At 38.5% G+C, this 14,437-nt stretch overlaps 2 protein-coding genes and 1 non-coding gene across 3 annotated transcripts in view; 2 read left to right on the forward strand and 1 right to left on the reverse strand.

Moving 5' to 3' along the window:
• Positions 1 to 10,840, forward strand: TCP1 (t-complex 1). The gene is made up of 12 exons (XM_042463249.1): positions 1 to 213; positions 456 to 541; positions 2,828 to 2,956; positions 4,036 to 4,133; positions 5,052 to 5,162; positions 5,466 to 5,647; positions 6,948 to 7,074; positions 8,497 to 8,672; positions 8,834 to 8,957; positions 9,270 to 9,462; positions 9,773 to 9,936; positions 10,492 to 10,840. The coding sequence occupies exons 1-12, from the start codon at positions 144 to 146 to the stop codon at positions 10,706 to 10,708; spliced, it is 1,677 nt and encodes a 558-aa protein (XP_042319183.1). The 5' UTR covers positions 1 to 143; the 3' UTR covers positions 10,709 to 10,840.
• On the forward strand, positions 3,355 to 3,489 carry LOC121920145. The gene has a single exon (XR_006101676.1). It is a non-coding gene; the product is annotated as a small nucleolar RNA SNORA29 (small nucleolar RNA).
• The window catches only part of ACAT2 (acetyl-CoA acetyltransferase 2), a 21,470-nt gene continuing 17,869 nt past the window's right edge, over positions 10,837 to 14,437 (reverse strand). Inside the window, exons 8-9 of the mRNA XM_042463263.1 lie at positions 12,529 to 12,639; positions 10,837 to 11,356 (exon numbers count right to left, since the gene is read on the reverse strand). Coding sequence (XP_042319197.1) covers positions 11,189 to 11,356; positions 12,529 to 12,639 — 279 coding nt within the window. The 3' untranslated portion in view covers positions 10,837 to 11,188. The remainder of the gene's footprint in view (positions 11,357 to 12,528; positions 12,640 to 14,437) is intronic.

The raw sequence follows: 14,437 nt of genomic DNA on the forward strand, positions 1-14,437 counted from the left end.
TCCATTTCCTCCATTTTGAGTCACGGTTAGGGGGCGCCATCTTGAGAGGCGGGGTACCCAGAAGGCATTGCGCGGCTGGCAGAGGCGCTCCTATCTTTCGCACGTTGCCGCCTGGGCTTCGTTCTTTCTCTTTGTCCGGGAAGATGGCCTTCGAGGGTCCCTTGGCCGTCTTCGGAGAGCGGAGCACCGGGGAGAACGTCCGCACGCAGAACGGTAATGAAGAGCCTGGGGAGGAAAAAGGAATCATAGGTTGCATCCACACTGGGGAAATAACCCGGTTTGGCAACGCTTTGATTCGTTGTCTGGCTCTTTTGCTATGGAATTCTGGGAGTTGGAGTTTGTTGTGGGCCCAGAACCGTCCAATTAAAAAGATTGTATGTACAGCGCTGTGTAAATTTACAGCGCCTTATAAATAAAGGTTAATAATAATAATAATGTTTTGTTTCTTGGAACAGTTTCAGCTGCTGCTTCTATTGCCAATATTGTGAAGAGCTCTCTGGGTCCAGTTGGGTTGGACAAAATGCTGGTGGATGACATTGGTGTAAGTAGACAGCTTTTGGAAGATGAAACGGTCCTGGCATCCAATGGACACATTAAAACAATTTTTCTGTTTTACACATTTTTTATTTTTATAACTTAAAAAAAGATTTATATTATAAATGGGTGAGAAAACTCAGTGAAATCTAGGAAAAGTTTGTAGACCAAAGTATAATATTTTACAGTCCATTTCTCTGCATGTTTATTCAGCTAACAACTACAGTGTTTGGGATTTAGTCATATATATATATATATGTGTGTGTGTGTGTGTGTGTGTGTGTGTGTGCATAGAAATTAAGTTTTCTCAAAGCAAGTATTTCATAAGCATTTCTTTTTCTATTTGTCTATACTATATAAAATAATTCACTTAACTACATACAGCTTACATAAACTATGAGCAAAACGCTCTTTGTTTAAAATCCTGTTATCTTGAGAAATCATTCACAGGAAATGAATACAAAACGTTTACTAATTCACAAAAAAATTACAAATGCTTATATTGGACGTGGGGGCCTTGAAAAATAAAGGGGCTGGTAGAACCAGCAGCATTGGGTCCAGACTTCAGCACTTTGGCTTGCCAGGGTGAGCATGGTGCCTACCGCTGTTCTAAAACCATATGTAACAATCCCCTCCAAAGGTAGAGTAATATAATAATGTTATAAAGTAACATATAACATTAAAGCACAGAAGCTAAAAATGTCAAAAATGTTTCCTAACACAATCAACCAAGAGGACCTGAAGGTGTTTAGATGTCCAGCAGGAGTGTGAATGATGCATCCTTAAAACGTGTGGGATATGTTCTGGGACTGGTCATTTAGAATAAAAAACCATGGATAATTGCAGTCCCCATTTTTCCTACATGAAGAGAACAATATAGGCATTTGAGCAGCTGAAAACCATCAGTTTTGACCTTTTGACATATTGTCAGAAGAAGAAACTTCATTAGAAGTTAAACAGTACAATCACTATCAGCACATGCAACTAACAGGCAGGTAGCATACAGTGAATCAAGGAGGGACAGCATGCAAATGCAACTAATGGGCAAAATACCATACAGCCAGTCAGTGCTTGAATATAAAGCAGTGCGAAGCAGCATCAGGAATCTTTATGGATAACTGAAACTACAGCAAACAAATCCACAATAAACAAGGTCTTAGTGGCCTGTTACCGACTGCTAAAATAAAGCTGCTTCGGGTCTCTTTGGAGGTATGCTGTTTAAATGATGCATGCATCCTAAGAATCCAAAAGCTGCACCAAAGCTGTACTCCAGTGCTTAGGAATGGAGTGTGGCTTTGACGCGACCTCCAGACTCTTAGGACCCATGCATCATTTAAACAGCATACCTCCAAAGAGACCCGAAGCAGCTTTATTTTGGCAGTCTGTAACAGGCCATTATACTGTTAATAGCAATAGCTCAGGAACACCACTCCAGCCCTGCTGTTTGAGAGGAGGCATGCCTGTGAGAGGCACCTTTAAAAGACTTTAGACCATTTTGCCCCAGCCCCAATCGGAGGACAACCCCTGGAGCTTGCCTCCCTGCCTGATACCAACTATGGCCAGCTGTGAGCGGTGTCAAGGGATTCCAAGGCCAGGCTTCAAAAGCCTTGAGGCTCTCCTCCGGACCATCCATCTATGAGCCTAAGAAGCAAGATGGACCTGGAGCTCACCTCCCGCCCAGTACCACCTAGGACCAGCATAGACAAAGTGTGGCATTTTACTGGTTTTGTGTTGTTTTAATTGTTTAATTTCATCTAAATTGAGGAATTTGCTATTATTGTGTAATGTTTTTGGGAGTATATGGGACTATGGTCTACTACTGCTATTGTTGTCCTAGTATTTGTATTGAACTGTATTTTTTGCTGCTAGGGGAAAGTTGATATTTGTTAGTTAGATTAACTATGTTAGAGTATATATTAATTTATTATGTTGATACTGTGGATTTTGTTCTTTGTATTTTTCTATATATATATATATATTTATATTTATTTACCTTGCTTTAGTCATTAGGTTTATGTTTTGTATTCTAGCTTATGTTTACTGTATGGTTATTTTTTTGTATGTAATGTTCTTGTTGTAATCCGCTTTGATTCCATGGGGAAAAGGTGGAATAGAAATAAATTATTATCATATTATTATTATAATAAAACCCAGTGAGCCCATTCTTGCCCAGAGGTCGGGTTGCAGTTGACTAGGATTCCACTGTTAATTCATAGTGGGTAAGCATTTTCATTTAAATGCTCATAAAATACATTAATTAGCATGAACATTTTTTTTCTGTTGGGAATACTAGGATGTGACTATAACTAACGATGGCGCCACTATTCTGAAGCTGCTAGAAGTAGAACATCCTGCTGCAAAGGTTCTGTGTGAGCTAGCAGAACTACAGGACAAAGAAGTTGGAGATGGGACCACCTCTGTGGTAAGGTGTCTGTATGTGTAAACCCAAGTGTACTGTTGATCTGTCCTGCCATGATAGCACAGATTCGCACCACTGTTAAAGCATTAAAAGCTTTAACAGAGCTTCCATTTCACGCATGGAATTTGTCATATTCGTTTGTGTCCATTTCAGAAATGACTGACAAACCTGTTGATGCAGTCTGCTAGGATTATTTATGTTTTGTGGTCTTGTATTTTATACTCACAATTAATGTTGGCTTCATTTATAATTTAAATTCAAACATTCAGAATAAATTTACTGTAAATATAGTATTTCAGTAATGTTAGGCGACTGGATTAAAATAGAAATTGTTGATCTTTATTGATTCTAAAGTCAATTAAAAGTCTGCTTAATTTACCCTATGATACTGAAGTAGAACCTTTCCCATTTGACTGCTACTTATTTGCACTACAAAATAAGCAGCTATGCTTGTGGGATAGAGAAATATTTGCCATAGTCTGAAGGAGAAGACTGATCATATCTTCTTCCTATGTGCAGTGGCAAAACATATAATTGAATAATAAAATTTATTTTCCTTATTGTTTACACTTCAAAGGGAACATATAGGGCCAAAACACACTGCAGAAATCATCTACTTTGACGCCACTTTAACTTCCATGGCTGTGAGTAGTAAGGAACCCTGGGAATTGTAGTTTGTGGTGGCACCAGAGAGAAATGTAAATGTCTCACAAAACTACAGTTCCCAGATTCCTTAGCACTGAGCCAGGACAGAAATGCATCTGTGCATCACAGGCATATGTAAATTTACACTTGTATCTTTGGGAAAGAAAGCATCCCTTACCACACTGTAAAGATGGAGCAGGGTGGAGAGTGATTTGTGGGAGCTTGTTTCATTCTGAGGTGTATGAGCCTAATTTGAATGGCTCTACTACCAGATCATAAGGGGAAAAGTCATCTGAAAGAATTATTTCTATGAACTGAAAAGAAGGACTTCCTATGATAAAGCTAATAATATTTCCTTGTGTCTATGCCTTGAAGACATTACGGTATCACATGCGGTAGCGTTTATACTAGATCATGTGTCTTTTTCTTTCGAACAGGTAATCATTGCTGCAGAGCTTTTAAAAAATGCAGATGAGTTGGTTAAACAGAAAATTCATCCCACTTCTGTTATTAGTGGATATCGTCTTGCTTGCAAGTAAGAAATATGTTGAAAAGTATCCATATTGGTAGGCAGTGTTGGGTTTCCCTCTTACGTTTTTTTGAACTTAAGATTTAAAGGGTAGGGCAATACATTATTTTTCCCTTTCTGATACAGTGTTCTTGACACATTGATGGTACTGTTAATGCTTGCTACTATCAGAAGGGAGGATTTTTTGGGGGCTGCAGTACAATTTTGATTAAATAGAAACTGCATGTTTTGAGGCTGTAGTCCTATAAGATGCAGAGAGGTTGGGACAAACTAGCAGTCGCAATGGTTGAAGTGAAATGCCTGGCCTTTGCAAACAGGATACGTATGTTCATGTGGGAATAAGGGCCTTTGTGTTTTGGAGACATCAATCATAGTTGATGGGGAAAGGCTTAGATATGATACTGCATTTCTGTATTGGTGACCTAAAACCACCAGATCTCATCTGATCTTGGAAGTTGTGGTAAGCGAGGTCAGCTCTAATTAGTACTTGCATGGGAGACCACCAACAAACCAGGTGCTCTAGGCTATTTCAGAGGAAGGAATGACAAAACCACCTCTTGAGTATTACTTGTCTACTTAGACAAGAACACCATGTGAAATTCATAGGGTGACAGGCAACTTGAAGGCACATTCCTGTAAAATCTGTGTTTGGGAGTCCCAGGAACTAATAAAATATGAGAAAGATCAGGACATCCCTCCTCCACAGTTTTAATGTTTTGTAATGTTTGTATTTCTTACAATTTTGAAAGACATCCTGTTGATTGCTCATTGGAAGCTATTGTAAATGTTAGAAGTTACATTTCAGCTCTAACATTTCATGTTCTTTCAGATAGTTTTATTTCTTGACAAATAATTAGAACACGTTGCATAAACAAAGTATTGTATTAGAATTTTATTTATAAAAATTCTGTTTCTTTTCAACAGGGAGGCAGTTCGCTACATCAACGAGAATCTGGTTATTAGCTCAGATGAACTGGGCAGAGACTGCCTTATTAATGCAGCTAAAACAGCAATGTCCTCTAAAATCATAGGAATGTATCCTTTCAGTTGATAATTTAAAGTTAGGACATAGTTTCCACACAATATCATGTACTGAGCATTGTCTTTTAAGGGAAACTGGCTTCGTTTGTACATATGGAGAAAAAGTATAAGGGTTTGTTAAATCCCAACATCATTTTAATCCACATTAATTCAGTATCTCTTTTCAGAGAACTGACCTTTGTAGAATTGTATTAATCTTTGCTACTGTGACATCTCTCCTTTAAAAAGGTACAAGGTATTCCTAATGTGCATGCACTATATTTAATTCTGACCATATTTACCTTAACAGTATTCTAGCGACAGCGATTTCTTTGCCAACATGGTAGTGGATGCTGCACTTGCAGTTAAATACACAGATCAAAAGGGACAAGCACGTTATCCCATCAATTCCATAAATGTTTTAAAAGCACATGGTCGCAGTCAGAAAGAGAGCATTCTTGTAAATGGCTATGCATTAAACTGTGTTGTGGGCTCCCAAGGTAAGTTAAAAATCATACTCAACAATGCAACATCATGATTTCAGGTTTGGGTTGGAAGTTAGAAAAAATATTAATAGTAATAGTAATCTTAACTAAGGTCCAAAACACTGCAGAAATAATCCAGTTTGAGACTGCTTTAATTGCCCAGGCTTAATGCTAGAAAATCCTGAGAATTGTAGTTTATTGTGGCACCAGAGCTCTCTGACAGAAAGGCTAAATGTCTCACAAAACTACAGAACTGCTACAGAAGCTTGAATGCTGCTAGTACTGTAAGGCTTTCAGGGGAGTTCCATCCTGTGAAGAGAATGTGATGGTTTTACTATGCAATGCCTATACTTTTTACCTACCTCATAAAATGAGACTACATATTGCTACACAGATTGATTTTTTCCTTCTTCCAGACTCTTTAGTCCCGAGAGTCAGCATAGGAGATTCTAGAAAATAGTGGGGTTTGGAAGCAATTCTGGGGGAGAGTGAAAGCCAAGAATGGAAGGAGACCACAGGGGGAGAGAATGAACAAAACACATTAGCCGGAGAAGATGGTAGAAGAGAGAATTGTGGCCAGTGTTGTCACACAGCATTCATCCAGCATCAGCTTTTAACTTTCATGTTTTTATTCAGTTTTTGAAATTTCACAGTGATGTGTTCAGTGGGTAGAATTGTTTTTATTAACAAACAACACAGGCACTCTGGCTTTAATGTTTTAAGTACTGTATTTTCCAGCGTACAAGACGGCTGGGTGTATAAGACGACCCCCAACTTTTAGAATGAAAATATAGGGTTTGGCTTATACTCACTGTACAAGATGATCCCCTCTTCAGCAGAATGCTGGGCTCACGCGCGCAGGCTTCCAAGGGCCTCCAGAGGCCTGGAAGCCGGCAGCAGGCTGGGTGCGTCGGCTTCCAGGGACCAGGGAGGCCTGGAAGGTAAAAAGGACGGTGACGAATGCTCCGGGCTGGGAGGCTCTCTAGTGGCCTCTGTGGCCAGGCTTGACCCAGCGTATAAGACAGCCCCCGACTTTTAACTCCATTTTTTAGCGTTAAAAAGTCATCTTATACGCCGGAAAATACGGTAGGTAATATCTAACTAAAATCCCCTCACAAATTGAATTGTATGATTTAGCTTTAGTGGTCTTGCAAACATAAGGTTTGGAGGAAATGAACTTTTGGTGACTGAATTGGTTGGAAAAACAATAGTGCAAGTTATGTTAATTTAAAATATTTTACATTTTTCAGGTATAATAAAATTGCAATTTAATAAAGAATCTTGTTAAATTTTTACCCTTCTCTCTCTCTTTTAGGTATGCCCAAGAGAATAGTTAATGCAAAGATTGCATGTCTTGACTTCAGCCTTCAAAAAGCTAAAATGAAGCTTGGTGTTCAGGTGGTAATTACAGACCCTGAGAAACTGGACCAGATTAGGCAAAGGTATACTGTAGTGGGGTTTTTTATTGTAAAAAAAGTATGTACTACATAGGTTACAGGCACTTGTTTCAGACTTATGCACTCTTGTTAGTGAGATAATTTTTTTCTTCTAATCAGTTATCAAAACATAATTTTTAAAAACCTTGGGTAATAGAATCATAAGAATTATATAATATGGTCATACTGTGCATGCAATTGCATGTTCTTCCTAAATTGTAGAAGCAGTTTGAGTTGGTTATAATGAATTACATGGACTTTTTTTAATATTGGTAAGTGTTCCCACATGTCTAGGCCTAAGGAAGATTATCCAACACTCTCTTTTTTAACTTTAATGAGAAAGCCCTAAAGAATCCTAATGGGACTTGTTAGCTGACTTGGCGAAAACCTCTGCTTTTCTTTGTTAATTGTGGGCTTGAAGGAAGGGTAGTTAAATTCTGTCTTAATTGACTTGTGAACGCAATGATTTTCCCAATTAGACTTGTTAGACATGTGACTTCCACTTTAAAATGCTTCAGAAACTGGAAGGAAGGAGAAATCAAGCTCAGTATAGCTGCTCCTTTGCATGATGGCAGATATCCCCTTGCAATGATTTTCTTTAATATTCTTTGTAAACTGCACACAGAACCTCTTGAGTCAGTTATAAAGCCAAGTGAGTATCCTGTATCCTTATCTCTCTGGAAGACAGGTCCTGAGTTCAGAGTAGTAGTGATAGAGTGAAATGAATTGGCAACAAAGTTCAGTAACTTTGAGATGCAGTTACTTCATATGTACACTCATGTCTACAGTTGACATTGTTTATTTCTACATGTCTCATAAATAACCTCTGTATCTTGCGAAGACCTCTACATTATTAGCATGCCTATCCTTATCTATAGCTTTGAGTGAATTGTGTCCAGTACTTAGAACATCTATCATATTTTTGTGCTTGTTCATTTATAGGAGAAGCTCAGTAATGGCAAGCAACCAATTTTGCAGATGGAGTATTTTACTAATAATGTCATTGAGGTTTCTTTGATAAGCTTGTGTGGCATTTGCCTTACAAGTTTTAACAGGAACATCTTGTATCAAATGCCTATGTATAACGTATGGAGAGAAAGAGAAAATAGGATATGCGTTAAATTGGTGCTAGAGTGGCGGTCTGTGGGCTGATGCTGATCTGTAAACCACTGGCAGAGTTTCTAGGAAAGAATAAAATACTGGGCACAAATATGATACCGATCCCTGGGTTACTGGGGGGGGGGGGGGAGCCCTGCCAGTTCTCCACATCAGATAGCTTAAGAAACACAGCATTAAATCACAACAATTTGACTGGGATGCTCCACCCTAAACCTTCCTAATTATTTTTACTTACCTATATAGCTTTGTCAGTCATCTCTAAGGTTTTTTTTTTTTAAATCCAGCTCTCTTATTTCTTATATCATGCAGGGAGGCTGACATTACTAAAGAGAAAATTCAGAAGATCCTGAGTACAGGGGCAAACATTATTCTGACCACTGGCGGCATTGATGATATGTGTCTGAAGTATTTTGTGGATGCTGGTGCCATGGCAGTACGCAGAGTCCTTAAAAGAGACCTTAAACGCATTGCTAAAGCTTCTGGAGGTGATAATAGAAATCTTGTCAAATCTATTTCCACAGCTTGCTGTCCTGTTAATTCAGATGTTAAATATATAGAAAAGTACTTGAGCAGCCAAGAAAGTCTAATAAGATTTTGGGTTTGTTTTGTGGAGTATATTTTAAAAACCCATTTTCTGTTTTATAAGCCACTGTTTGCTCTACACTGGCAAATCTGGAGGGTGAAGAAACATTTGAAGCTTCAATGCTGGGACAAGCAGAAGAGGTGGTTCAGGAGAGGATCTGTGATGATGAATTGATCTTAATCAAGAAGTAAGAAAAATGTCTGTCTTAAAGTCTGTCTACACATCTTGAAGTAATTTCCCATTTAATTGCTGCCATGCTGTCATTTCGTGGCATGGACAGTTATACGCGTGGGATAGATAATCCTCAGTCCTCTGTAAAAATGTTGAGACAATGATTGTCTCAGCTTTACTGCTGGACTTAGACACAGTGTTGTTGAATAGCTATGTGAGCGATATGTATTAGCCTTACCCCCTCTATATAGATAAATGACTTTGTATTGAATTGTGTATAATTAATTCTGGAGGTAGCAGCTCTCACTCATTTGTCTTTCTGAAACAGTACTAAAGCACGGACCTCAGCCGCCATTATATTACGAGGAGCAAATGATTTCATGTGTGATGAAATGGAACGATCCCTACATGATGCTCTTTGTGTTGTCAAGAGAGTATTAGAATCAAAGTCTGTGGTACCAGGAGGTGGTGCAGTTGAAGCAGCGCTTTCCATATACCTAGAAAATTATGCAACTAGCATGGTAAGTATGTTGTTAATCTGTGTTTGACATGCACTGTTTCTGTCTCAGTCATGGTTTTCATCATACTTTGATTACGCCAGTTCTTACCCATGGCCAAACTACTATAAGCTATCTGGAATTTTAACTTGTTAGATGGAATTGTTAAAATACTGAGAATAGATGTAACCATAATTAATGCTTTATAACAAATATGACTTACATTAACATTCTACATCAGATGCATCTCAACAAATCACTTATTGCTGATAATGTGTAGATTGACCTTATATATTTCAGTGAATTGTTAATAGAATCTTGTTTTTTAAATTAGGGATCACGTGAACAGCTTGCTATTGCAGAATTTGCAAGATCTCTTCTAGTTATTCCAAACACATTAGCAGTCAACGCTGCTCAGGATGCTATAGATCTTGTTGCAAAACTCAGGGCCTTCCACAATGAAGCTCAAGTGAATCCAGAACGTAAAAATCTCAAATGGTATGTAGCTATGCATGAAAGGATGGCAACCTCAAAGGGTGATGGGTATGTTAGTACGGTGATCCCTCCACATTTGCTGGGGTTAGGGGTGAAGGACTTCTGTGAATGTGGGAAAACTGCAAATAAAAAACAAAAACACACCATTCTTTTTACCTGAGGGAACAACTCTCAGAATCTCCAGATCTTCCAGCACAACTCTATGGTCAACTTCCAGCATAATTGTGCTGGAGGACCTAGAGATTCCTAGAGAGAGCATATCAATCAAAACAGCAAATAATCAAAGCCACACAAACTGCAAATAGAGAGCCAACTGTAATTTCTTAGAAGTGAAGTATATTAAGCCCTTGGTCATCTTTTAAATTGTAAATGAAGAAAACGTGGGCTATTTTAGGGTATAATAAAATTGAATTTGTAGAAGAGAGGAGCTAGATTGTCTGCAGTGTGGGGAAATTTGAAATGTATTTCATATCAGTTTGAAACTAAGAATTATTCTGTATGTTGACAGGTTGTAGTTTATTATTTAAAATGCACACTCCTGTTGCTTTCTTTTTTAAGGATTGGCCTTGATTTAGTCAATGGAAAACCACGCGACAACAAGCAAGCTGGTGTTTATGAACCAACTGTTGTCAAAACAAAGAGTTTGAAATTTGCAACAGAAGCTGCAATTACTATTCTTCGAATTGATGACCTTATTAAATTACAGCCTGAAAGTAAAGGTGATAAAGGAGGGTGCTATGAAGATGCTGTTCATTCTGGTGCAATTGAAGACTAAATGGGTTTTTATTTAACCATTCCTGTAAAATTCTTTGCAGTCCTATATTTAGTAATGTGTATGTAATAAAACAAGTTGTTGGACTCTTGCTTAACTAGAAAATAAATAAAAAATGGTTACATCTTCTACTCATTTCAGTGTTTTAATAGCATTTATAAGCATATCAAATGTTCCCAATGTGCACATGCATACATAAAAGCAGTGGTGGTTGTTCCTACTAGGAGGAGTAAAAACAAAGACAGATGCTACAATTGACTATCATGTCAGAGGCATTTATATTTATAGTAAATATATCCTGCCTGGGTGAGAGAAATTTAAAGGGGAAAGAGACAAAAATATTTTCTTCGGACAAGTTCCAGTGCTTTTTTTTTTTTTTAAGTTGCAATTGAGACTGGCACCAGTAGTAATTGTTATAACTATTAAATTAAAAAAATCTGAAAGTGGCAATCAATGCAACAAATTAATACAGAAATAAGCACCCTATCTCTCAACACACATAGCTATACCCATTCCCCCTCCTATACATAATGCAGCAACGCCCCGTTTTCCACCTGTTCGTTCAAGCGCATGCAGAAGTGTAACAAGGATTCGACAACCTGATGCCCCAAGAGGATGGCCAAGGGCAACAGCCCCACCTTGGATGTTAATCTGTCACAAAAATAAAATGGTTTTATTAAACAAAAGCCATCAGAAAACCTGGTATGAAGTAGTTGTACAGTTTTTTTCAATCCATTCTTGTGCTAGAGTTCCAAAGCAGCAATTCCTAGAACAGAACTAGGAAATCTCTGCTTCTATCTAGCCCTTGTAAAGGAAGAGTGGTAGCTCTTGCATGGGTGGGTTCCTGTTTCCATAGCCCATGCAAAGAAAGGTCTGTGACTGATGTGTGTATGGATGTGTGGAAGGTAATGCATAGTGATTTATGGCTCTGTGACTGATCACTATCCACAACATGTATACAGCCCACTCCTGCAGTATATATAACCTTTAATGTTGCACACCAGTTATACATAACTACTGGTAGAATTGATGACTCACTTCATCCTGCAGTCCCCCTACCAATTTCTAATAGAAAACAGATGTTTGGTACTCCCATGGTTTGTGACAGGAAGGGAAGAAAATTCTAGTTTTGTTGACACTGGTACAGTGTTAGATCTTGCTTGCCATCTGCAATGAGGAAATCCCCATTTTGCAAACTAGTTATTACCTACAATCCAAATGGAAAAGGGGTGAGGGGGCTTCAGCATTGCAGCTACTTTGGTTTGTGACTTCTCAGCCCTAATCAGGATTGCCAATTATAAATAAGGACAGTAAACTGTAGGGGAAAACATCTAGAATGCCTAATATTCCCTATGTCTACTTTTTTTAAAAAACAACATACATTGGGATGTTTGTCCAAATCATTACATTTTCATTGTTGACTTTTAACTGATGGTAAAATTGTGTTGCCAGGTATTAGTGATTTGTATCTCTTCTTTAAACAGTACTGAAAAAATAAAAAAATAATTTGAACACTGTCCCATCTTAAAAACACTGGCTGGCATTCTGCTACCCGTCACTTCAGCATAAAAATAGTTGCTCCAAGTCATTGTTTCTCAGAGGTTATCTAAGAGTTGTCCCAAGTACAGCCAATCATTTCGCACATTCTTGCATGGACATCTCCCACTTCTGACTTGATGAGTGGGCAGCTAATAGATCATTGGGTAATGGTAGAACTCAAAGTAGTGACATTCATTATACATCAATTGTACAACTGTAATCCAGTGTAATCTTACAGTTGGATATTCATTGAGACACAGATTACAAAACAATGTAGGACATACCTTTTCAGGGTTCAGTTTTAGCTCCTTTGTTATTGCAACACTGAGGGAAGCAAAGGCTTCATTAATTTCATACAAATCTACTTCATCCACTGTCCAACCAGCTTTTTCAACCTAAAGATGTGGAAGAAAAGGTAATGAATGGTAGAAAGTTGTACTTAAAAGCTATTGGTAGAGAAATATTCATGATAAAGTTGTGAAACTGAAGTATTAAAGTTGATTCTGAACAGCAGGAAAAGAGTCAGACTTTGGGCACCTGATTTTGATACAATGCCGTCTTACTTCCTTTACAAGCCTTCAGGGAATGTGAAAAAACACATTTTATAGCCATTAAAAGTACAGGAGCTGTCTAGTTTTCATTCTGGAAATGAAATGTTCACCTGAATGTTGTCAGCAAAAGGATTGTAACCACATTCAGAAAAATCTTGGAATTTCCTTTTGGACTTTCTGAGTCAACAAAGAAAGGAACTGGCATGTGTGTTCCTGAACACCTATATGATTAAATTTTGGAATCCTTAAATACTGCTAACATCTGAGACTTTATATTATTGTTGTTGTTGTTGTTGTTATTTATACCCCGCCCTTCAGCCCTAATGGCTCTCAGAGCGGCTTACAATTATTATTTTTAATAAGACGGCTTACAATCTAAAAGATACGACATAAAAGGAGAGGGGAATGGTGGTGGGGAAGGGGATAAAGTCCAGTGGTTCTTCTCTCCTTTTGGGGCCTGGACCAAGACAGATGGACTAGAGGGAGGGCTCTTCTTCTTCAGGCTAGCTCTGATGGAGCTGGGCCAGCCTATTCACTCCCTCCCAGGCCGAAGGATGACAGTATACTGCTGTGGACTGGGAGGAAGAGAAGCACAGGAAGGCATAGTTCCATCATGCCTAGATCTGGAAGATGGAAGATCCTCCCTCCATCCCAATTGCTGTGGGAGAGAAAAAAACTAGCCCCTTCCCCCACTGTCATTCCCCCTTTCCTTGTGTGTCATGGATTGTAAGCCTGAGGACAGGGAACTGTCGAATTAACAATTTGTAATCAGCTCAGAGAGCCTTTGTGCCTACTCTAAATACATAAACTGAAAATTTGCCTGCACTGCATATTTCTGAGAAGTTACACATTTTGTTTTTCAAGGTTCCATGCTTTGTGCAGACTTTTTGTAGTACAAATCATCTTCCTGATTTCAATTCATGAAAACTCTCAAGTAACAAAAAAAGAAATGAATCCATTTGTGATTTGGACCACAGTGGTGGAGCAATGCTCTGCAGGCAGATGGTTCCAGTTCAATTTGTCTGACATTAAGTGCTGAAAACATCCATCCATGTCTGAACCCTGCAGTGATTCTGCCAGTCTATAACTAACTTGCCAAGGAAGCACTGGTCCAAAACACACTTCAGAAATAATCCAGTCTGAGATCACTTTAATCGCCCTGACTCAAAGCTAGAGAATTCTGGGGACTTTAGCTTGTGAGACAATTAGCCCCTCTGTCAGAGAGCTCTGCTGCCACAAGAAACTACAATTCCCAGGATTTCCTAGCACTGAGCCAGGGCAGATAAAGTGGTCTCAGACTGGATTACTTCTGCAGTGTGTTTTGGACCACTATGATAGTTTTGCCTTCGGGTTGTCGTAAACTGGAAACTACTTAAAGGCACACAACAATAAAAACTGGATGGGCCAGAGTCCAACTTGGTATACAGCAGCTTCTTTGTTTTCTTCCTATGGCACACATCTATCATTCAACATACATACTAAGTCCTGCATTTTCAATATTAACATATAATCAGTGCATCTGACATCCTTAATTTCCACTCCCTGACACAAAACACAACTGTAATAATGATAATTTTTAAAAATCTGGATTTGCTAGAGACAAGACAGTGTGATGTGATAGGGGACTAACTTCTAATGCTGG

Source organism: Sceloporus undulatus, chromosome 1, assembly GCF_019175285.1.
Source record: "Sceloporus undulatus isolate JIND9_A2432 ecotype Alabama chromosome 1, SceUnd_v1.1, whole genome shotgun sequence".
NCBI lineage: Eukaryota > Metazoa > Chordata > Lepidosauria > Squamata > Phrynosomatidae > Sceloporus > Sceloporus undulatus.